The sequence below is a fragment of the Gopherus flavomarginatus genome, chromosome 1 (assembly GCF_025201925.1).
Source record: "Gopherus flavomarginatus isolate rGopFla2 chromosome 1, rGopFla2.mat.asm, whole genome shotgun sequence".
NCBI lineage: Eukaryota > Metazoa > Chordata > Testudines > Testudinidae > Gopherus > Gopherus flavomarginatus.
This window is the reverse complement of record NC_066617.1, coordinates 88238493-88264358: the sequence shown is the minus strand read 5'-3', so window position 1 is coordinate 88264358 and position 25866 is coordinate 88238493. Positions and strand designations below refer to the sequence as shown.

The 25866-nt window shown below is 38.4% G+C and overlaps 1 protein-coding gene across 5 annotated transcripts in view; it reads right to left on the bottom strand.

Moving 5' to 3' along the window:
* Positions 1-25866, bottom strand: part of VEZT (vezatin, adherens junctions transmembrane protein) — a 102428-nt gene that overhangs the window by 23368 nt on the left and 53194 nt on the right. For 4 of the 5 annotated variants that reach the window (XM_050934935.1, XM_050934898.1, XM_050934917.1 and 1 more), the window contains exons 6-11: positions 22498-22647; positions 10641-10788; positions 3047-3378; positions 1766-1959; positions 1258-1358; positions 8-215 (exon numbers count right to left, since the gene is read on the bottom strand). In XM_050934935.1, coding sequence (XP_050790892.1) covers positions 8-215; positions 1258-1358; positions 1766-1959; positions 3047-3378; positions 10641-10788; positions 22498-22647 — 1133 coding nt within the window. The remainder of the gene's footprint in view (positions 1-7; positions 216-1257; positions 1359-1765; positions 1960-3046; positions 3379-10640; positions 10789-22497; positions 22648-25866) is intronic. The other variant, XM_050934907.1, reaches the window with a different exon arrangement.

The following is a 25866-nucleotide window of genomic DNA, read 5'->3' as shown; positions in this document are numbered from 1 at the left end:
TACTTACCATGATCACTAAATAACAGCTGCTTCCATTTCTGTCTCTCTACCTCTGAAGCTCTAAATCCCAGCACAGATTTCAGTTCTTGTAACACTCTCTTGGATTCCTCTCTCTCACGTTTTTGTCTCTCTCTCTCTTCCTGGGAAAAGCAATAAAAGTCCTCCCTTTTGTACTCATTGTCTGTATCAGTATCTTCAACATATGCTTCCAATTCCTACGGAAAAAAAATAAATTACTCTTTTGATCTGCATATTCCTCAAGGGTCAAGCCCTTTGGGGTACTGAAGTATTTCAGCACTTTAGCAGGAGGATTGAGCCCCAAGTCCATAGTCACCCACGTGATTCGCATGGCAGGAGTTTGGGGGCCTGATTCTGCTCTCAGCTACACTAGTATAAAACTGGAGTAAGTACATTAATAAAGTAAAGATAACTGAAGTCAGCAGAGTCACTTCAGATTTACTCTGGTGCAAACAACCAATACAAAAAGAAGATTTTGACTTGGAGATGGGGATCACTTTTCCTATAATTCCTATTGGATATGACGACTATTGCTGTTTTTTACTCTCCCCTCCTCCAGTTCATTCAGGGCTGGGTATCTCATTCATTTTATCAGTGGTAACTGTTCAACCAGATAACTTCAGAAGGAGAAGACTCAACACGGTAAACAAGGAAAAGTTTGAAGTGGCGATGGTGTGTGTGTGGGGAGGGAAGGGCGGCTAATCTTCTCTCAAAATGTGCCCATCAATTAATTCTTGAGTTGAGGTCGACTTTTCTTTCCAGTTACTTTAGCCTTCAAATAAGTGCCCTTAAACTGAGAGAGAAAACAACACACCAAACTGTTTATGTTAAAGCATATTTTAAGTGTTCAGAAATGCAAAGCCTATGGAAACCATATAGGATTAGTTAGGTTAATGCAAGTAAGAATCAATTTAATATATTGCCTTTTAACCAATTTATACCTTTGTCCACATTTCTTTTAGAGATGTCTTTATCTGGTTCCAAGGTGACATATGCAGGAACTGGATTCAAAATTAATTTCAAAGCTCTTTGTTCCTGGGTGGGGAACACCACCATGTGGTACAATATAGGTACTATATATCCTGTCTGTTGTAGAGTAGTTCACAAGTCCATTAACAAAAGGGCATTGTTGAAGGAGATAAGGTCATTGCTTAAGCAGCTAAAAAGGAAATGGACAAGGGAAATGTCTTTGCAACACAAAATTCATATATAACTTTGAAAGCATCCATTTATTCTTACCTGCTCTTCAGGGATTGGGTCTTTGTCCTCTATATGCAGGGCAGGCTGTAGTAACGGTATCATGGGGCAGTGTGTGTTATCACAAGATGATTCAGGTTTGCCTGGAGGTGGGAGGCAGGAAGTGGGGGAAGAAGAGAGATTAAAACAAAAAAAGATTAAGTGTGGAAATGAACAGATAACTGATCTTTAAGAATTCAGTGTGGTACTGAGTCAGAGCCCGACTCCAATGCAAAGGACACTGATACACACTCCATCACCTTTCTGAGCACATTGTAAGGACTAACCTGCTAAAAGCTTGAGGGTATCCCTTGAGAATCATCAGCAACTTGGCGGACATAAATGGGAGCAACATGTTAAACTGAACACTTTGGAAAACTATCTGCAACAGGAAGTTAATTTACACAAAACTCAGCTACATGTTTAGAAAACAGCCTTGGAAATGTAAACCAGACAAATCTCTTTAATCACATTCAGTCAGCTGCTTGCTAAAAGAAACTTTTCAACGTACCTTTTTTATCTGGGTTTCTTCGAACCATTTTTTCCACCTGAGAAATGGCCTCTTCCCAGCAGCTGTTGCTTGCCTGGATGTGAGGCTGAATCAGCTTTAGTTTCTGTTCTAGGACTTGATAGGCTTCTAAAGTTAGTTCATGTGTCTCCTTAGCGCTAACAAGTTTTTCAAGTTCATCCTCAAAAATTATTACCCTAGATGAATGGGAAGGAAAATATCACACTAACATATCTGAATCTCATATTTTATGATTTGTTCAGTTTCTGAATTTAATCGGTTTCCTCCATTCCTCCTTCTTTCCATCTTAACCTGTAGTTTAGCCAGCTTCATATGTTTTAAAGCCAAACTCCTTCATTCTCATTATGGTAATCCATTAAATTTAGATAGCATTGTGTTATTTAACTAATTGTACCAATGAAAAGTCTTTTTAGGTATATAACCCATAATTAGTGTGTGTTGAATTTTGTTGCAGAACAAACAAAACTCAAGCATGCTTTCAGGTTCATTCAAAAAGAGGGACTAAAGAGATGGAGGGTTTTAATGAATCTTTTTGTTTTGCAGTTCACCTTTAAGGAGGTAGTAGCACCACAGAATATCTAAAGATTGAAAAACCAACTTCAGTAACTGACTCCATGCAGGACAGAGAGACTTTGGCTTCACAAACACTTGGCAATGTGTGTGGCTGTTATAGTTTAAAGCTCAGATCCCATGGTGATGGGCACAGTATCAGAACCTGAATAGAATGGAGTCCTTCAATTTCAGTTGAAAACTTCTAATTTCAGTCATCGCCTCTTAAAATGCATGCAGGTTGCTCTGAGAAACAGTCACCTCAATTAAATAAATTCTATAACAGAACAGACTTCTTGTATGTGCAATCACTTATACTAAAGGGAAAGGCCCCTCTGGATTCCCAGAGAGTTGCTAACATTGACCCTACTATATAATTCTTCAAAATATCCAATTCACAAGTTTGTCCCTCACTCATGTTGCTTATTTCTAAATAAGGGACACTAGTTAAATATCTTCCTCCAGTTGTGGAATATAAACCAGAATTGTTTCCCAGTTGGCAAATTCTGTCTAATATATGGGCAGGGAAGCAGAAGCAACAATATAACCCAGCCTACATTAACAGATATTCCCCATCCTTTATCTTGCATGGCTGCAAGCGTCAACTATGTCTTTTTTTTTCCTCCCAATCTGGGATATAAACCAACAATCAAAGCAGCACAAGACTGAAGCTTTCTAACTACAGGCACATTCTCTCAAATAGTATAAACTTACTCATTCAGTAGGGCCTTGAGATGGAGCTGCAAGCTGCGCACTGCTGTGTGAAGGCTGTTCAGAGGTCTGGACTTCGGTTTTGTTTTGGTTGCATGTTCCAAGCCTAACTGATGCTGAGTTTCAAAGTACCGATAAAACTCATAGCTTCGCTTAAGCTCTTCTAAGCAGGCAGCATGAGTGTGAGGTAGACTTTGAGTCACATCAGACAAAATACAATGAGGCAAACGTTCTGGAATGATCAAGGGCTTGCGGGATGCATTAACTGGAGAGAGCAGCAGTGCTAATCGTCTGAAGAACTCTGAACTCTGTCCTACCCACAGCTGAAACAGAACCTACAAAAATACAGAAAGGATCAAATGGTCTTCATTATTAAAAACATTAGCATTTCTTCATTCACTTTTTAAAACATTTTGTCCCCTTTTTAAATAGTTTTATTTTCTCCCACAGAATACACACTCAGCACTGTGTGCCTGGGAGCATATGACATATTAATCTGGGTGTCTCACACTTTAGGTGACTGTAAATTCCTTCAATGAGGATCTCACATGCTCACATACACAAGAAGCTTTCAGAGGTCCAACGCGTCATATCCCCGCTTTGGAAAACACTCCTTTGCCGATATGCCAGACTCACTAGTTAGGACAGTCTCTGACTACCCTAGGGCAGATAAGGAGTGGCCAAGATTCCGACAGCAGAATGTACATTGCACTGAAGACGACTCTTCCCTCATAACCTGGAGCTGTCATTTCTATGACACAGATACTGACTACTATATCCCTCCCTCCAGCATTGAAATGCTAATCCATTAGCACTATATATTAACAACATATACTTTAAAATCCTAAGAAATCTCAGCCGTTGACTTACTGTTTTATGTGCAAAACTCAGCAACTTCCCAAATGCTATTAAAATGTGGAAACATTGATAAAGGCAGAACAATAGAACAATCTCTTCAAATCATTATTTGTGGTAGTTGTCAGGTCACTCACTCTGGCAGTGAAAAAGAGGAATCCCACAGTTCACATTTCTTCAGAATCTCAGATTGAACTATGAAGCAAAACCCATTTTTGTTGTACACTTGAGTGCTCCTCTATATGCCTACAGAGAAGCGCAGGTTACTTCGTGACCGGCTAACATTATTTAAAAGGTGTTAAACTGTGTCTACACTAAGTGCTAATGGGTATGTCAAATCATCTTACATAACTAAAAAAAAGAAAACATTTTCCTAATCTAGACAAGGTCCATGTCTCAGAAGACTGTCATGGTAGCACGTTTCTGGGCAATGCTTTTTCTTTTTTATAAAAAGGAGGAAGGTAGTACTTTTAACCGTTACACCAGCCCCATACACAGTCCATGTCTACAATACGACTTATGCCAGTGATACTTATGTTGCTCAGGGGTGTGAAAAAACCCACACCCCTAAATGACATACATTTTGTTGGTGTAAGTGGTAGTGTGCACAGCGCTATGTCGCTATGTGGGAGAGCTTCTCCTGCTGAAACAGCTACCGCCCCTCGTGGAGGTGGTTTTATGTGAATGGGAGAGCTCTCTCCTGTCGGCACAGAGCAGTTACACGAGCGCTATTACAGTGGCACAGCTGCCTCGGTACAGCTGTGCCACTGTAAGCTCGTTAGTGTAGATATGGCCACAAAAAGATCAGAATTGTGCTAGTATGGAGTGTGGTCTGAGACTGATTCCCAAGGACCACAAAAGGTCAAGTTACTCCACCTTATTTTCTCATGTGTAAAAGAGGGACAATATTTAGTTCACAGGTAATGTCCTCTAACCTTCTGAGATTCTAGGCGGAAAGGTTTTATATGAGTGCAATTATAGATAATTTCCAGTTGTGAATGAGTAGTGGTCTTTCCGATACATGAACTGTCAAAAGAAAAATGTCCATAATAGTGACACCCTTAAGGATATGCAACCACCACATATGACCACGTGCAGTGTTGAAGCTGTATTGGTAGCTGAATATTAGAAAGACAAGGTGGGTGAAGCAATATCTTTTATTGGACCAACTTCTGTTGGTGAGAGAGGCAAGTGTTCAAGCTTGCACAGAACTCTTCTTCAGTTCTGGGAACAAGACCCGAAGAAGAGTTCTGTGTAAACTTGAAAGCTTGTCTCTCTCTCACCAACAGAAGTTGGTCCAATAAAAGACATTACCTCATCCACCTTGTCTCTCTAACATATGGTCACAGTCAGGTGCTCAGATACCATGATGATGAGCACCATAATAAAAACTTAGATGGATGGACTGATAATCATTCCAAAAGACACACCTTCCTAATAGTGTGAATAACTTTGGGGAGCTGTTGAGCAATATATTCACCTGGAAAACAGATTATTGTTCTGTAATATAAAGAACTGAAAAGATGACTGTTTCCAGGTGTAGAAGTTATCTGAAGGTAACACTTAGAATGATATGAACTTAACACAGGGGCAAGTGCTACACAACACAAACTTCCTACTCATCTCTGCATTCAACACAGGAGCTTCGCTGAGTATTATAAAGAGAGCCAAATGAAAAGGAGGCAGCCTGAGGAAAGAGCATTAGCACACAGCTCAGAACAAGAAATCAGAGCTTAGGACTTAAAAAACGTAAAAGGAGGACAGGTCCATATAAACAGAATATAAGGAGAATGCAGTGAATGACTAACAGGCAGCACACAAAACTTGAGAACTTTGGGAAGAGAGCAATCCAAAACCTACCTGGAAAAAGGTATGTGGGCCCGAGAAAAGGGAATCTAGAACATGTTCAGGGTAAAAAGAACAGGAGTACTTGTGGTACCTTAGAGACTTACAAATGTATTTGAGCATGAGCTTTCGTGGGCTACAGCCCACTTCACTGGATGCATAGAATGGAACATATAGTAAGGAGATACACACACACACACACACACAGAGAACATAAAAAGGTGGAAAGACAACTCCCACCTTTTCATGTTCAGTGTGTGTGTGTGTGTGTGTGTGTGTGTGTGTGTGTGTACATATTTCTCTCCAACAAAAATGTTGCACTGATTTAAGTAAAATTGTTTAAGTCTATTTTATTACACTGGTGGAAATCCACATATGGAAACAAAATTGACTTATATTGATGAATTTTGTTCAAATTATGTCACAACCAGATTACAAGATGATTGGATAACATATTAAGCTAAAATTGATATAAGCCAGTTATTAACTGATTTTAAGTGTCCACAGTGGGGTTTGAACTGGTTTAAATCAACTGCCCAAAGAAGAGTGGAAAAGTAACTTGGTCTGCATAATTCCTACTAGAACTGCAATTTATGAAAACCAAAAGCTGCCATTCAGCAAAGCTGTTTACTCAAAACTAAGCCTCACAGCTTATCAGTCTTTATTACTGACAATATTTACTGCTAGGACAAAAGAAATTAAGTTATGAGATTACTGAATAAAATATAACACAATAAAACTAACACAAGAGGCAGACAATAATGAATTTTTCTAAGCTAAAACAAAAAATGCCTGTACTGAAAACCATCAGACTTTTGAAAAGATGAGATCTTCTTTCAATAGCACATATTTACTTATGCAAACTTGGGATATTCGATATCTCAAAAAGAAGAAAGACTCAGACTCAATGGCCAGAAGGGACCATCATATCATCTAGTCTGACCTCCTGCAAATTGCAGGCCACACAACTTAACCCATTCTTTCCTGTAATAGGCCCATAATCTCTGGCTAAATTACTGAAGTCCTCAAGACTTCAAGTTGCAGAGAATCAAACATTCATTCTAGTTCAAACCAACAAGTGACAGCATTGGCAGATGAAGGCGAACCCTCTCCCCCCCCCCTGCACCCCCTGGTGTCACTGCCAATCTAACCTAGCAGAAAATTTCTTCCCAACCCCAAATATGGTGCTCAGTTAGACCATGAGCATATGGGCGTGACCCACCAGCCAGACACCTGGGAAAAAATTCTCTGTAGTAACTCAGAGCCCTCCTCATCTAGTGTTCCATCTCCAGTTGTTGGAGATATTTGCTAATAGCAGTCGCGGATGGGCCATATGCCATTTTAGGCAATCTCATCATACGATTCCCTCCATAAACATAACAAGCTCAGTCTTGAAACAAGTTAAGTTTTTTGCTCCCACTTCTCCCTTTGAAAGGCTGTTCCAGAACTTCACTCCTCTGATGGTTAGAAACCTTCACCTAATTTCAAGCCTAAACTTGTTGATGGCCAGTTTATATCCATTTGTTCTTGTGCCAGCACTGGCCCTTATCCTAAATATCTCCTCTCCCTCCCTGGTGTTTATCCCTCTGATGCATTTATAGAGAGCAATCATATCTCACGTCAGCCTTCATTTTGCTAGGCTAAACAAGCCAAGCTCCTTAAGTCTCCTTTCATAAAGTGAGTTCTTCATTCCTTTAATTATCCTAGTAGACCTTCTCTGCACCTGTTCCAGTTTGAATTAATCTTTCTTAAACATAGGAGACCAGAACTGCACACAGTATTCCAGATGAGGTCTCCTGAGTGCCTTGTATAATGGCAATAACACTTCCCTATTTCTACTGGAAATACCTCACCTCATGCATCCTAGGATTGCATTAGCTTTTTTCATGGCCACAGCTCATAGTCATCCTGTGATTGAACATCTTTCTCCTCCTTTGTCGCTTCCAACTGATAAGTCTCCAGCTCATAGCAAAAACTCTTGTTGTTAAGCTCTCAGCACATGACCCTGCACTACTAAACTTCATCCCATTTCTATTACTCCCAGTTCTCAAAGTTGTATAATATTCTGGTCCTCTTCCATGCTGGAAATACCTCCCAACTTTGTGTCATCCACAAATTTTATTAGCACATTCCTACTTTTTCTGCCAAGGTCATTAATGAAAATGTTAAATAAGATTGGTCCCAAGACCGAACTTAGAGGAACTGCACCAGTAATCTCCCTCCAGCCTGACAGTTCACCTTTCACAGAATGACCCATTATAATCTTCCCTTTAACTAGTTCCTTAAGCACCTTTCAATTCTCGTATTAATTGCCACCTTCTCCAATGTAACTAATAATTTCCCATGTGGAACTGTATCAAATGCTTTACTGAAATCCAGGTAAAATAGTTCCAGTGCATTTCCTTTGTCCACAAAATCAGTTATTTTCTCAAAGAAAGAAATCGGGTTGGTCTGAACGATACCTTTTGTAAAACCATGTTGTATTTTATCCCAATCATCATTTACCTCTGAGTCCTTAAGCCCTCTCTCTGTTAAAATTTGTTCTAAGACCTGACATACAATTGAGGTCAAACCAACAGGCTTGTAGTTCCCCAGATCATGTATTTTCCTTTCTTAAATATAAGTACTATGTTTGCAGTCATAGGGTATGATGCCCAAGTTTCTGTATTCATTAAAAATCTTTCCTATGGGGCTTGCAATTTCATGTGCTGGTTCCTTTAACATTCTTGGATGGAGGTTGTCCAGGCCTCCTGATTTTGTCCCATTAAGCTGACTGAATTTGGCTTTTAGCTAGAATGTGGCAATTTCTACTTCCATATCCTAGTTCCCATTAGCCATCCTGCCACTGTCCCCAAACTCATTACTCTTATTGAAAACTGAGGCAAAGTATTCATTTAGGTGCTAGGCCATACCTAGATTTTCTTTAATCTCTACCAAATACTCAGTGCTTAGTGGTCCCACTTTTCTTTCCTTTTTTTTTTTTTTTAAATTATATGGGTAAAGCATCTTTTATTGTTGGTTTTAATTTCCTTTGGAAGGTCCAGCTCTGCTTGGCTTTTGGCAGATCTCACTTTTCCCCTACAACTTTCTGACCTGCAAGAGGCAGTTTTCCTTGCTGATCCATATCTTCTTCCATTCCTTGTTGGCTTTCTTTGTCCATCCAGTTTGAACAAATTTACCTTCCCTATGATTTTTTGCCCCTTGCTTGGGATGCATGCTCCAGATACTGTAAGTCAACGTTGCAAAAGCTAACTCCAAGCATCCTCCATATTCAGATACTCGACTTCTTCAGTCCAGTCCACTTCCCTAACTAATTCCCTTAATTGTTTAAAGTTTGTCCTTTTTAAATCAAGGACTCGAGTTACAGATCTATTTTTGTTTATCCTTCCATTTAGTTTAAACTGAGTTAACTCATGATTACTCTAGCCAAGGTTGTCCTCTACAGCCAGTTCTTCTCTGAGGTCCTCAATACTTAGCAATACTAAATTCAAAATGTCATCACATCTTGTTGGTTCAATGACTACATGGTGAAGAAATCTGTCAGCTATCATTATTAGTAGCACTTGTCCTCCCATCTATATTTAGGAAATTAAAGTCTCCTATAATCACACAATTTCCAGTAATATTTATTTAATTAAAAATACTAAAGAGGTCCCTTTCTATATCCAAATCAGACCCTCAGGATCTGTATCAGATTCTAAGTGCTATCCCTGTGGAGCATCTGTTACCCTTCTTCCCCAAAGTGATTTTGACTCAAACAGATTTTGTTTTATCCATTCCATCACTTTTAATTTCTTTTCAGTCTCCTCCTCATTAATATTCAATGCTACTCTACCACTTTAACCTTAATTTCTGTCTTTACTGATCAGCACATACCCATCAATACCTGCATTCCAGTCATAATTCCTATTCCACTATGTTTGCGTTATTGCTATAATATCTGGTTTCACTTTCTGCACCAGTTCTAGTTCCTTCATTTTGTTATCTAGGCTCCTTGCATTGGCATACAGACATCTTATTTGTTTCTGCTTGGCTTCATTCAGATTCCTCACCCGATTAGGTACAGTCATTTTCCTACCCGTATCACCTACCTGGCTGTTACTGTCATTGCTACTAACACTATCTTTCCTCTTGTCCATTCTCCTACCCTCTATTTTTCTTCTCTCCATTGCTGTATCCTCTTTTACTTGATTTTCCTCCCACTCAATATTAGATTAGGCATGGAGATTAAATGAGGATCTCCCAGTCATCTTGCCCAAATTCCTAGTTTAAGATCATTAGATGTCTGCCACTCTGTTTAAACATTTTTCAGAGATCAAAGTAGCACACTGATTCACAATGCTAGGTGTTCAGCTTATGAACCCTACTGCATAAATAAATGTGGCTTTTTCCATTTTCAACTACCAGCAATGTACATCTTTGGAATGTCTCTCTTTTGGTTCAAGTCAAGATGAGTAGCAAGGGATTAGCCAAAAGACACGTACAAATTGAGAAATTACTTTATGGACTTTTTCATCAGCAGTTATTAAATCATAGCATTAAATACAACATTTGGGAAGAGACTGATTAGTGAATGGTAATTTTTTTTGCTAAATAAAAGAATGATTTAGACAACCCAACAACCTACTCTGCACTGCACATCAATTTCTTTAATTAAATGTTAAATGAAATCCTCTGAAAAGCCAATAGTTGTAAAAATATGGAAGATGAACTTCTGGAGCATTCATGAATTTCACTCAGGGCTCTTTAAATGTACTCTGTTACTACAGACTGATACAAGTAGGATGAGAAAAATCAGATATCTGAAACAACAAACAGCAGGGCACTGTCCCAACCAAAATGGATTTGCATAAGTCTGTATACGTAAACATGCATTCTCCATTCTAGGATGGATTACCTTGAGGGCAGGCAGGCTGAAGCCATCTGTGAGGTTGTGTGCCTCTTCTTCGGACACCTGCTCTTCACTCAGACCCAGACCCAGTTCCTTAAAAGGAACTACGCAGATGTAGTTGGTCACATTGTCACTCTCCGCATTCAGAGGGTAGGTTTAGTCAGAGTTAAAGCAGTTAACAAAGAAGCCTTTGTACTAAACGGAGAGGGTGTGGGGGGAGAGGGGCAAAGCAACTAATCTACAATTACTAAGGATCTTACTTTCTGGCAAGTTACTGGTGAGCACACTCAGTCCACGTCCAGTTTTAAATGATCATCGTATAACCGTAGGTTTTAAAGGCTCAAATGTGTACAATACGTTGTAGACAAAGGGTACTGCAACAATAAAGATAATAAACAGCTAATAAATAATCCTTGCAGTCCTTTTAATTGAGGAAATCTTTGCAAAACCATCAGAGAGCTAGTTCACAATAAATTCTAATGACAGCCTTAAAATTAAAAAGTACACATTCAACAAGTTAAGAGCAATACTGCCAGAGACAAGAAAATTTTGGGTAATGCACGTTTCATGGTTTGTGTGTTTTATATGTCAGGATAACCAGGATAGGTGATTTCCCTATGAATTATTTTTTGTGCAGGATGAGCAATATTACAGAAAATCACATATCTGCAGGTTTTAAAAAAGTAGTTCTTTGAAATTTCTTACATGAATAGTAGAAAATCCCAAATGTTCACATTGCTGATGCAATAATTGATCAGTCTCACAAACTTTTCAGCTATAACATGGGGTGTAGTAAGATCTCATGTCACTAAAACTTAATTTCTTTAATACATTTTATGAACATAGTATACCAGAGTAGCTACTTCTGTAGTAGCTACAATATATTGTCAAACGATAAGTCAAAATAAGTGAAAATGTATTTTATGAGACAGAATCTTTGTTTCATTATATTCACCTACTTAATCATTTGCAAAATTAGGTGATTAGCAATGGGCTTCACAGTTATCAGCATGATCATACAAATACTTAAGTACATGCTTCACCTTTCATTGAAGTAACTGCTCAAATGAGACTTCTCACAGGCATAAAGTTAAGCACACAGAAAAATGCTTGCAGGTTTGGGGCCTTAAGGTCTGATCATAAGCACACCGAAATTAATGGGAATCTTTCTATTGACTTCAATTGGCTTTGGATGAGATCCAAAGGGTTATGTCTACATTGAATTAAAAATCTATGGCTGGCCCATGCCAGCTGACTCAGGCTAAGGGGCTGTTTGATTACGGTGTAGACATTGGAGCTGGAGCTGGCCCTGGCCCTGGCCCTGGCCTGAGCTTTTTTGCCGTTCCCCCAAGAAAAAAAAAAGAAAAACCTGATTAGTGAAGGACCTGCCACCGAATTGCTGCTGAAGACGGAAGCGGCGTGATTGAGCTGCCGCCAAAGAGGAAGTGAGGGACTGAAGGACCCGCCGCTGAATTGCCTCTGCACATCCAGACGTGCCGCCCCAACAACGGACGGACTGCCACCCCTTTCTATGGGCCACCCCAGGCACTTGCTTCCTTCGCTGGTGCCTGGAGCCAGCCCTGATTCAGGCTCTAGTACCCTGTCAGAGCGCAGGGACCCAGAGCTCAGGCTGCAGCCCAAGTCCAGATGTCTGCACTACAATTAAATGGTCCCCTAGTCTGAGCCCTGCAAGCTCTAATCAGTTGGCTTGGCCAGCCCAGGGTTTTTAATTGCAGTGTAGACATACCCTTAGTGAGCTTCTACTGTACTACTCATATCCGCAGGTTCCCCTTCTTAACAGCAATTACTCAGTTTTCTCCAAAAAGAGCATGTGTGCCTGTTTTTTGTTTTGTTTGGGAAGATGAGAGGTACAAAGTATATCAGAGAATCATGCTACTAGGTTTATGTCACCAAAAATACAGGTGTTTTAATGTACCATGAATAGTGAAGTTGACCATAAAGGAAGAAGTCTCTGTTGAATGATGCTATAGCTTTGCAGTCACATTTTATATTTTCCTTCTAGCTAACAAGTTATTTTCACTTGATTTTTGAAAACATAAAATACTTAGCTCTGCATGCTGAAGAGAGTAATGGGCTTTATAAACCATCTGTGCCAATTTATAGGAAACTGCTAAGATTGCCCAAATTCTATAGACTACATAATGGATGCAGTACTTTTCAATGTATTGTATTGCAGAGCAAAAACAACATACCTTCATAGGAAAATATTCTTACAAATATAGACGCTTAATAAAGTTTAATGTCAATAAATACAAGAATTGTGAAGTAAAAGTAATGAACCATAGCATTAAAGGATGGCAAATCCTCCGTAGGGTCAGTGATACTATACAAATCTGAAGTAACGTTTTTGTGATAAGTCAATGGCTACACTACCATAAAAAGTTTTGGAACTGCTGGAAAACTGGTCTGAGGTTTTGCTAGGATATAAATTGACAAGCAATGATGCAAGTAACATGATATCAAGTGTAAAATTTCAGTTCCAAATTATGTCAGGTTACAGCCACAATACTGAAGTAGCGCCCTGTAGTACTTTTTTCAACTGCAAGGCTTTAATGTCACCAAAAATCAAAATGTAGATGTTGAAGTACCTCACAGCAGTCATATTGTTTCGAGTTATATTAGTCTACAGAATCTTGTCTTTAAAAGTAAGTGATTGTAACACCTTTGCTGCTAAGGGTAATGTACTTTCTACAAATGGAACAAAACAGTATATTCACGTTAAATCTGTACACAAATATTGGCATCTTGACTATTCAAATTCTATTCTATTCTGCACTATTCTAAATAGGTTCTTATTCTGCACTAAGCGCACACATATCTGAGCAACTTCCAGTAGTGCATTACAAGACATGACTTCCATCTGTCACATGTGGTTCATTCTCTCTCATCCTCTCCCCAGTGGGAGAACTGTGCAGGCAACGTAGTCTTATTTTGGTAGGGTTTAGTTTTGTTTTAAATGTATATACTGCTCCAGTTTAAGTTAGAGAAGCCAGGTTGAAGAAGCGCTCCTTGCTCTTGGAGCAGAAAGTGGTGAGGTTTGTGATGGTCCTTAGTTCCTGTGGGAGTTTGTTCCACAGTCTCAAGCAAGCCTCCAAGAAAGGTCTGTCTCCTGAACTGATAAGCTTCACCATTATGGTAGAGAATTGCATTGCGCCTTAGGACCAGAGTTGTCAATCATGGTCTTCATCCTGGAAATTTAGGTGATATTTTAGGTATTCTGGACCCAGGCCACGGAGTACTTTGAGGGTAAGGACTCAGAACTTGACTTGACTTGATATTCTATGGGAAACTAGCGTTGAGAGACTAAGACAGTTATAATGTGTTTGTGGTAGCCTGTGTTGCTGAGCAGACATACTGCAGTGTTCTGTATTAGTTGGAGTTGCCTAAGCAATGAAGGCTTCATACCCAGGTATCTTGCACTGCTGCAGTCCAGCCTTAATGAACGCCTGATCTATTCAGAATATGTTGTATAAGTTACATGCTTTGTAGTATTTTTACTTTGTGGTGGGTATCAAGTGTTACCAACTTTTGCGATATCTGGTATTTTACTTAAAGTCTGAGCTGCTGGAATTGAGATTGCACGAGAATCTTAGTTCCCAACAAAACACAAGAACAACAACAAAATGTTTTCTAGCTTTTGGATGTGGAGAAATGCTTGAAAAATGCAAAGTGGATGTAACCTAACACCCCCAACCCAAGCAGCAAACAAAAAGATACCATGTTCTTAAAAATAAAATAAAATAAAATAAAAAACCCCAAATACAAAAACAAATAAACAAAAAAAACCCAAGTCCTCATGATTTTAAGCCAATTTTTTTTTTTTTTTTTGGTGGTGGGGGATGACTCATGATTTTTGAGCATTTAGGCTATCTGGTCACAAAATAGAAAACTTTCATCTGGAAATATTGAATTGCTATCATACATCTACAGAAAATTTTACCCTGCAGAACTCTGAAAATGTTTCTCTTATAAAGTCCTAAGGGGGAAAAAAGATTTAATTCAAACCATGTTTCTTTCATTTCTATTTTGATTTGGGTTTGCAAACGCAATGCTCCCTTCCTCTGGGATCATATAAGGCCCAGTAGAGGCACTGGTGTCCTGCCCAGCCAGCTAAACTGTTTTCTGGGATAGTTAGTTAGAAGTTCCACCCTTTCACACCCAGACTCAAATGATTTTCCACCTGTTCAATTCTCATAGGACTAAAACAAAACAAAACAAAACAAAAATCTGCTCTAGAAAATAATTTTACCACTTGAGCAGAAAAAGCAGCGCCTGTAATGAAGCTTCAGTAACCTAAATTAGACAAAAGCCTAATTACTGCTCTTCAGATATCCCAGTAATAGGGCAAAGAAAAGCCTGTAATGCCAGTTACCCAGGAATGTAATATGTTGCAATCAGTTACTGACTCATGTAAACATGTAGGTGTTAGCAGGATCCAATGTTTTAAATTAACCCAGGAGGATGTGGAGTACTGGGATTACCATGCCTATCCTTTCCTGAGATGCAAAAAAAATCAGGCCCCAATCTTTAAGATTGAACGTTTGAAAGTTTCACTGAAGAGCCTTTTAATCTCTCTCTGCAACAAATGTTCTCTAGCAGCATGAAAATCTTATAATGCAGGTTTAGTAATGTGATCTCAATATATTTCATTTTTAGTTCATATGCAGTTTTGTACTCTGCATAGGATTAATAACTGCAAACTGGGAGCAAGGGAGGATTTCTGACTCATGCTAAAGAAAACATTGCAGGAGACAGTATATATAATGGTAGGGTTGTACATAGAGTTGAACATTAGTTCTGGATTTATATACCACTCTTCTACAGTGCCTTTCAGAGCTGGGCTGGCTCCAGGCCCCAGCATGCCAAGCACGTGCTTGGGGTGGCATGCTGCGGGGGGCACTCTGCTGGTTGCTGGGAGGGCGGCAGGCGGCTCCGGTGGATCTCCCACAGGCGTCCCTGCGGAGGGTCCGCTGGTCCCGCGGCTTTGGTGGAGCATCCGCAGGCACGCCTGTGGGAGGTCCACCGGAGCCGCGGGACCAGCGGACCCTCCGCAGCCACGTCTGCGGGAGATCCACTGGAGCCGCGGGACAGGCGAGTGGCAGAGCGCCCCCCCGGCATGCCGCAGTGCTTGGGGCGGCGAAATGGCTAGAGCTGGCCCTGTTTCAGAGTTGAAATTTACAATTATCTTTATCTAACTAAGGCAAGAAAACAGGATATAATTACAAAAACATCAGTGTCTTCTAATACAAACAATTTTGAATTTATTTTTAAAAGGTTGTTTAGAATCCCAGTGAGATATTAAACAACAGATACACTAGATTGCAGGAATGTTAATGCTAATTTGATAAGATCAAGATGAAGCACTGTAATGGTGACTTTAAATTATTCTAAAATGAAATGAACTTTAGTCATATACTTTACAGTTGAAAAATCCTAGAAATAATTAGAACTCTCCAGAGATCAAGGTATTTTACTTTAAATTATGTTTCAACATAAAAAGACTGGAAGCAATCCTAGAAAGACTCAAGAAGCAATCCCATGGTATGGATACCACAAGATAACTGAACTCTTGAGGGGATCTGTAATCATACTTGGCTGATTAACATGACTTATCCTTCAGTGTATGCTGACTGAATGCACATCAATCCCTTAAAACCTCTTGTACACATGTGTGTGTGTGGGAGCAAAGAAAATACACTAGAGAAGAAGTTTTATTTAAACAATGTTCAACTTCCACTTCTGTGCCCATTTTTTAAGGAGACATAAGATTTTTAAACAAAAGTTGCTAAATAAAAATGACCTTTCACTTAACTTGGAAATCCATAATGTATTATCCCTAAACTATACACAAATTTACAATACTACCAATCCTCAAGCATTCAAAAATCATGAGCCAGCTGTCCCTCTCCCCCTAATACTGAGATTTGCTTGAAAGTCATGATATTTTAAGAAAATAATAAAATTTGGTAGGTTTTTTTTTATTGGTCTTCTGGTTTTTGAATGTTAAGGATACAACTGGGTAACGTTTTCAAGCTTTTTCACCACAACCATGAGGAATAGACAGTTATGGTTTTTATTAAATGAAAGCGGAGATTCTCACCTAATCACAAACCACCAGTAACTAGGGATTTGAAAAAAAAACCAACCCAAATATGATGAATTTTTTAATAAAAATTTCAAGAATTACCAATAATGAATATACTACTTGAACATATTTTTCCTTGAAACAAACCCATTTTTATAATATAATAATTGGAGATATACCTATCTCCTAGAACTGGAAGGGACCTCAAAAGGTCATCGAGTCCAGCCCCCTGCCTTCACTAGCAGGACCAAGTACTGATTTTTGCCCCAGATCCCTAAGTACCCCTTGTGTTTACATATGTTGTGGTAAGAGCCTATTCCGTTAAAATGTTACTTCCTTAATGTCACAACCGGCTGAGCTTTCAAGCTGAGAAACGATCCGCATAGGATGCAAAAGTACTAGGGGCTAAAATCAAATTAAAGCGGAGTATGCAGCAGCATCTTAGGGCCAGATTGGGTCTAAAAGGCCCCAAATATCAGAATCTCTCACTAACAGCAGTTAACTCATCACATTGCACACATGGGGCAGCTGGCAACATCAGTTAGGGTGACCAGATAGCAAGTGTGAAAAATTGGGACGGGGATGATTGGCTACTATATAAGAAAAAGCCTCAAATATCAGGACTGTCACCCTAATGTCAGTCTGTATGTAACCTAGACATCTACCCCACTGATAGACTTGTACAGAAGTGTATTTGCCAACAGTAGACAATCACTAATATGGTAACAAATAATAACTAACAAAACCTGCACTTCTGTAGCACTTAGCATCCCAGAACGTTAAACAACCTTACAGACTTTCAGGAATTAAGCTTCCCAACACTCACATCAGATAGGTAAATGTTATCACACCTTTACAGGTAAAACTGAAGTAAAAAGACGTTAAGAGACTTGCCCCACAGTCACACAGCAAGTTTATGACAAAGTTAGAAATAAAAAGCCAGATGTCTTGCACTTAGCAGCTAGACGACACCACCTTCTCTTTTGCTACTGAATTGTTTGCATTTTGTCACGAGGAGGATTTCTCCCATTTATAGTAAAATGAGAGTTTCAGAGATTCATATGGCCAGCTCCTCAGAGGGTGTAAACTGGTACAGCTCCATTGAATTCAGCGGCACTACACTCATTTACATCAGCTGAAGATAGGGTCCACAGAATTTTAAGGCGAGAAGGACCATTACAATTGTGTCGTTTGACCTCCCGCGTAACAAAGGTCATAAAATGTCACCCATCCAATCTTAATCTTCCACTCACTGAAATAAGTGGAAAATCCCTCTGACTTCAATGGTGCAGACTGCAACCTTTATAGCTGTCCGGTGATGGAGAAGTCCCTTTGTCTGAGTAAAAAGAAACCTTCTCCACATGCAGGTACTTGCTTCTATTATTGAGGAAGTACGCCTGTGGAAGTAGTGTACCCTTTGTAATGAATGACTCAACTTTGAAAAAGAAAGACATGACAGGATGCAGTTATATATTGTTCTCACAATGCAAGACTGACATTTAACATAACAAGCACAGAATGTGCGTGGAAGATTTTCCATCTCAGAAAAAGTTACTGGTCTATCGAATCCAATATCAAAGCTTCAAATAAACTGAAAGCGATATTCTTCTTACATTTTAAATGAAATTTTTACACTGCTCAACATGGTTATATTTTATACCACAGCAAATTTTAATTACCTAGATATTAATTTACTTGCACTAATAAATATAGTGTTAATGAAGGGAGTTGTAAGCTTTGACATGTTAGCCTTAGGTATATGTTGATAAATCTCCAGTCTAATTTGACTGAATAATGACACAGTAGCAGGTGTATGCAATCTGTGCTGCTATGAGCAAAGCTATGTATTAAGTTTTTTAACACTCAGTAACAACAACAACATGTGGGTGTCATAGGAATATCCAAAGGGAAATATTTAATCCTACCACAAAGAATACAACAACATTAGGATACAAATAAGACAAGTGTCTACAACATGATGTTTGTTTGTCACAGCCAGATCCATTTCTGGTCTCCATAAGTTGCTTTTTTTTGAGTTGCCAAGAGACCCTAATTTGCATAGACAGTTTAGTGGGGGAGAGTGTACATTTAATAATACATACTAGAAATGTCTGAGAAGGTGACAGCCATGCGATAAATATATCCCATACCTATGTAGTTTATTTAATCATTCACCTTTATGCAAATCGCTGCTCTTTGTCTACTCATCTATTGCCACAGGATTCATTCACACTTTTCAAATAGCCATAATTTAAAAAAAAAAAATCTATCATCAGTCAGGTTGTTAGCTGAGCTCCTCTGATATACTCCTTTCAGCCATGCCTCATCTATAATATTTGAGAACTGCTCCCTACTTTTTATTTATATAAAAATGGAGTGCCTACAATTTAAAGCAGCCACACTGCATCTAATACCATAACATAAATTTGCATTCAGATATGACCACTCTTACTGAAATGAATGCAAATTATGCACATATTTCTGATGATAGATATGAATCAAATAGATCAAGATATATAGGTGTCAACACAACATTAGTAGTCAAAAATACACCATCTCACTGAGCAATGTGAGTAAGCCAAGGTTACTGAAAGAAATCTAAATTTTGTATTTCCTGACACAAGTGTTCAAAATTGTCACAGTGTTACATCAATTCAGATTTTATATCTTTTACAGGCCAAAACCTCAGCAAATTAAGTGGACATGTAATTAAAATGAATGAAACTGTGAATATTTACACCATGTGAGGATCTGGTCCCACTTTTAAATTTTATCACTCTATCAAAATGAGTCAATCCTTCAGTACTGAAGCCAGTTAGCTGACAGCATTTCAACATACTATCACAGAATCATAGGTTATTAGGGTTGGAAGGGACCTCAGGAGGTCATCTAGTCCAACCCTCTGCTCAAAGCAGGACCAATCCCCAAATGGCCCCCTCAAGGATTGAACTCACAACCCTGGGTTTAGCAGGCCAATGCTCAAACCTCTGAGCAATCCCTCATCATTAACTCTATCAGACAGTTAAGTTTTATTTATTATGTTCACATTGTTATCAAGATAATGTGTCCTTCAAATAAGATGAAGAGAACTCAGAGGTAGAGAACCCAGTAGGAGGACCAGTCACCAAATAAAATGGAATTAAACTTTTAGCTTCGCTACATTAACTGGAGTGCTGCATTTCACTTTCTTTTAAAACCAAAAGGCATTTCTCACATATTAAAATTTCAGAATGCTGTACTGAACAAACTGGATTCAGCTTTTCCCCTGCTTTGACACAGAGATATACTCTTGATCTGGCAAAAAAATGCAGAAGTAGTACATCAAGTGCAATAAAAAATGTTTATCCAAGTAGAGATATAGCAGTTTCTTCTGAGGTCATTTGAAAAAAACAGAAAAACTAAATTTCATTTCAATGGTCTTTTGAAACTTTATGCCAAATGTTAAGCATGTTTTTCTAAGAAAAAGTACATTAGATTGCTATAGGTGGCGTAAATATTGCATCAATAGTACTACTACATTCTTGTCTTTCAGATGCTCACAATAAACACCTTTAAATATGGATTAAATCATACTCGGACAGCCTATAGGCACCGCAGTCTAATGCATGGTCTGATTTTCTGCAGAATTTTTTTTTTTTAAACCCCACTTCTGTTCTTTATAGCAGTGAAAAATCTGGATTTCAACTTTTCCTGATATTCAGCTGAAATTCCTTTCTTTAATTTCATCACATCATTCCCTAATTATACACAGTCAAGCTCCTCTAAATCTTTCCCTTCCCTGCCGTGGGCCACTCTAGTGGCACAAAAGGTCCCTTAAAGCTGTCCTAAGTGAGCAGCTGAAAATCCCATAATGTGACGAAATTCTTGGCTGATGAAGACAGCTCTATGTAGTCCCCAGTGTTGGAGGAGTGAAAAGGGTGGGGGAGGCTGTGGTTAGAATGCACTACATTCAATCAATTCACAGATGACACAATAGTCAGTAGGGTCCATTATAAGACAGAGTAACTTGGGCCAACCCTCAGGCTGCTCTAAATTATTCTGGTGGGTGTTAACCCCCCCCCCCAAATGCAATCCTCTTATTCTCACTTTTCATATATTGCACAGATCTGACTGTGCCTCTATCTCAACTCCTATACCCTACATGCTGTCTGTGCTCTCTGCACTTCAACTTTGTGCTTTTCCCACGCTGCTCCCTCGGCCCAGAATATCCCTTTTCCTGTGTGTCAAGCATCCCTACATGTTGCCCTCAAATCCTTCCTCAAAGCCCACTCATTTCTTCCAGCTTTTCGCTAATGATTTCCATGGCTGAGCCATCTATTCATTTTTTGTTATGGGACAAACTCCATCTTGAAACCATATAAAATAAGGCAAAAGTAAATGCCAAATTTTCTGAGTTAAACAAAAGATCTCCTTCTTCCTCATTTCCTAATATAAAGCTAACTTAACCACCCTTGCCAGTTTTGAAGCTAAGAGGGTGGCAACCCTTCAGCTGAAGTGGATCCAGTCTAATCCAAACCAAAATAGTTCTGTAGAAGGTAACCCTCTCTCCCACCCTATCAATCTATACACCAGTTTGTATCCAATACTGAGCATACCTTTTTTTACACTCTGGTACAAAAGGATCTCTGATAAAACCACATGTATTGTTCCCATTTTCAGTTCCCTTCCCCAACCCCTAAAGTTACTCTCAGTTATATCCAATCCAGAGTTTGAAGTTACTTTTATAAAATTGTTTCAGTCACTCCGGATACGACTGGTTACATTTCCCTTCCCATATACAGAAAATAAATCTACTCTCCAGGGCTATCTCAGGATATGAATCAGTGATATCTTGAGCACAAAAGCAGGATTCACATCCCTAGATAAATGATCCACGAATAAACACTTATTTCCTCTGAACTGGAGTATAACTACACCTGTTACACAAACACACACACATATCCAGGAGTGCTATCAATATTAACCAAAACACACATTCCAGGAAAATATAACAATAATTGGTAATGACAGGTTTTCACTATGTTACCATGCACATTAGTTTCCAAGTTTGTGATTTTTCTGGGGAGGTAGAAATATAATCACATATATTTGAAAGCAATACATTGGCATTTCTGATATTTTCCCAACTATGGCACAGATACAGCACAGCTATCAAGTAACCCTACTGTCATTTTTTCAGCGGAATATGGGTTCATGCTTTGCAAACACAGTTTGAATCGGTTGTGAGAAGTACCGCATTTCATTTTGGAAGTAGAAAATCCTCACTGTTCAGTGTGCCTCTTGACTAATCTATGTTGCAACAGTACCATTCAGCTTTCATGAAACAGGAAATCGCTTAGCTTTTAATCTGGAGACTAGATATGCAATGGAGACACAAAGTGAGAGGGCAGGTGGCTGAGACGAAATTATTTTGGAAGCAGAGAAATAAAAATGGGTAAGAGCAATAATGAAAGGGAAAGGACTGAATCACACATATCAATATTCACACAAAAGGCATGTGTGTGCAAGACATAGTAGAGGACTCTTATCTTAGATTGCACAGTGACAAAAACATGAAATATTTTAAGAATGTGCTGTCTCAAGCATAACTCAAAAAAAGACATTTTGCAGCCCTTCCTTCTTGCATATATTTAATTAGATGCCACAAGTTTCTACTGGTGCCAGCTCTATTCATCAGGACAATTAAGTGTCCCATCTATATGGGTAGGTAATTCATTCATAAGTATTTGCATTTGTGGGTTTTTCCAAAAAGGATATTTTTTCAGCATGTACAGAGTAGCTAGTCTTGAAGCTCGAAAGTTGGCTCTGACAGATCGGTAAACAGCTTTCCGAAGACCGATGAGATGCTGACTAGGATGCTGTCCAGCTTTATTAAATGGGCAAGCGGCACTGACCCTGTCAAGCAAACTTGAAAAGTAAAATGTGATACAACTGTACAGATGTCCTAAAGAATTTCAACAAGATAATACATCAATTTCACTTTCATATCCCTTATTTACAAAAGACAATCCTTTTTTATAATGGGTCAATATATATAATTAAAGCAACAAAGTTTTACCGTATCAGTCATACATTTCATTAAAAATTTTAAATGAAAAAAGATTAACAACTCAGTAAAGGTCCTGCTCCTGCTCCCATTAGAGTCAATGTCAAAATTCCTATGGACTTCAATTGTACAGAATCAGGTCCTACAAAAAGAAAGCACTATATAGAGACACTGTAAGGCTAATGAACTCTGACCTGAACATAACAGAAGCCCACTGCAAGTTTTAAAAATATGTATATTTAATGCATACCTCTCTACATGCAACTAATTACTTAGCTTTTACAAATGATTTTGCAGATAGGCTGTGCTCCGCTATCTATTTAGATTAATCTATATTCCCCTCCCCTCAACCAGTACAAAGAATGTTATCCAGTTTGATGAGGTTATCAAACATTTGAGTGGAAGGACAATTTACCATAAAAACTACAGACTGCAGAAATTCTTGTGGTACTGTTACAGCTAGAAATACAAAATGAAGCAAAGATTCTGAAATGCATGCAATAACATATACTAACATTTTTAAATACACATTGATCTCAATGTATACATATGCATATTGGTGTGTCATTGTGCCATTTGCTTGTGGGAACAGATTGCAGAAGAGCTTTAAGAAAGTGCCTTTATAAAAAAAATGATCTATTCCGTAAATAAACTGAAGTGCACCTGTGTGAATTTTAAATATTTGCACATTAAGTTACAAAAAACAAAAAAAGTAGTACAAACTAGTCTTCTATTAGTGTACAGTATACTTAGTAATGTGAAAGGTATTTATTAAAATAACATACTGTACAAGCTATCAAAACTTCATACCATACTAATATACAAGAGTAATACTTAAACATGATCAAATAAAATCTTGTATGTAAAACATTTTTCATTATAAAAGAAGCAAAACAAATCGCATTAGCTTACAATTTTACCAGAGCAAAGTGAATATGTTTGTCCAGTTCTGTGTTTTCACTGGAACTTTAAAATTAACATCTGTTACAGATTCTCTCTCAACATTTCTATGGCTATTTGAACTTATCAATTGCTAATGTTCAACGGTGAACTCTCATTTCAGTCTTTTAAACCATACACTTCAATGGCTTGTAAGAAGTGTGTCTGGAGAAGCTAAGGAGTAATTTAAGAAAGCAGGCAGAAAGCTACCAATGTTTTCTCCACAGAAAAGATTGTAAGCACTTGCAGCTCTACTACAAGACACCCACCCATCACTCATGCCCATATGTACAACCAACACCTTGAAAAACAGGTTGTTTTATGATTTGTAACATTTGTTTCCATGTCAAAATGTTAATCTCAGCAGTTTGTACAAATTTATAGGACTGAATTCTTCCTTTCTTTTTTCCTGAGAAACATCAAACCAGCATCATTTGCTATGTTTCTGCACATACCAGAGATACATCATCCAAGGATCTCTGTTAAATGAGTATTTGGGACAAAGGCAATACAGGCCACATTGCAAAAGGTATAAAAGACAGATGCATTATCTCAATTTTGTCTTCAATCCTGCTTCTTACTTCTGGAGCAACTTTTCTACAAACAAAGCTCTGAACAAAGGACTGAATGACCCATCCAAGCTGTGGATGTGTTCCAGAGGGATTTTCAAGCCAGCAAACTCACCAATACTGTTAAGAACCTGATATATGGAGTTTGAAGCCTTATGTGTTTATCTGATTGTTTTACCATTTAACAACTCTCTTCTTGTTCTTTTTTCTTTACAATAAACCTTTAGTTTTAGATACTAAAGGATTGACTGGCAGCATGATATTTTGGGTAAGATCTAAACTAATACTGACCTGATAATGTGGCTGGTCCTTTGGAGTCAGAAGAACATTTTGTATAGTGAGCATGTTTTAAACAACTTCTCACTGTACTGAACCTATGTGCTGATTGAGAGCTAGAGAACTGGAATGCAATAAAGGAAGGTGTGTGATTTCTTTTATAGCTTCTTGATAACCAATGTGGGGGATTAGGAGCACAGTTTGAGACTGGTTGGTGAGTCTAACTTCAGTGTTAACCACCAGTTTTGGGAGTATCTGTTCTCCTTTTTGCAGCCTGCCCAGACCTTTCAGTGAGGGCTACCCTACATACCCTGGGTCAGACCCCCATACATGCACACCCAAATAAATCCTCTCTAAAAGGTTACTAAGATTAAAGAAATGGGGACATAAGATCAGGAGTCAACTTGAAGCTCATCTACTGTTTTAAACTACTAACTTTTAGATATGTAATTAAAGAGCAATCAGACCACAGATTTGTTAAAATTAGAAGAAAAAAAATCAGATGTTTTTCTCAATTGCAATCTGGACAAGTCCTAACAATAAATTCTTTCTGAGACTCTTTTTGTGAAGATAAGACTGAATATTGCTTAACTGTATTCTGGCTCAACGAAAACATATCTAGGCTGACTGAGGACATGCTTAAACACTCCAAAAAGATAACAAAATATGTCCTTGGCAAAACATAATGTAGGCATCTCATCATCTAAAGTTAGGAAATTAATTCAAACTAGGTAGGGCACAGTTTCAGCCTTGCACGTACCATAATGTGCTCAAGCACAAAACAGTTGAACTGGTAGGAATAGCATACTGTCTACAAATACAGATCAAAGTTCTCTGTATATGTTAGGGCATTCAAGCCAGAAATTTATATAGATCCCATAAATCAAAGCTGCGCAAAAAGGAGGTAATTTTATTGATCTTAAAAAGATGATGACTGGACCATTTTTTGCATTTTCCTCCTTCTTCCACACAAAGTTCTATTAGCACAATGTACCGCTAGAAATTACATTGACTAAAACAACAGAAGGGAAGGACAATGCACAGGTGCAAGTACGCTGACTTCCAAATAAGTACATGCGTTCAGTGTGTCACAATGTTCATTCATCCAAACCAGGAAGAAAACATAAAAGAGCCAATTCAACCACAGACACCAAATAACTAGGATCAGAGTATCAAATCCCACAAGTGGAAAAGACAAATTCTGTTGGCAAACAGTTCTGAGTTTTAAGCTTCTGAGGGGCAATAGATGTGAAAAAAATATTTTCAACGTATGACCTTTCATAGCATTTCTTTGAT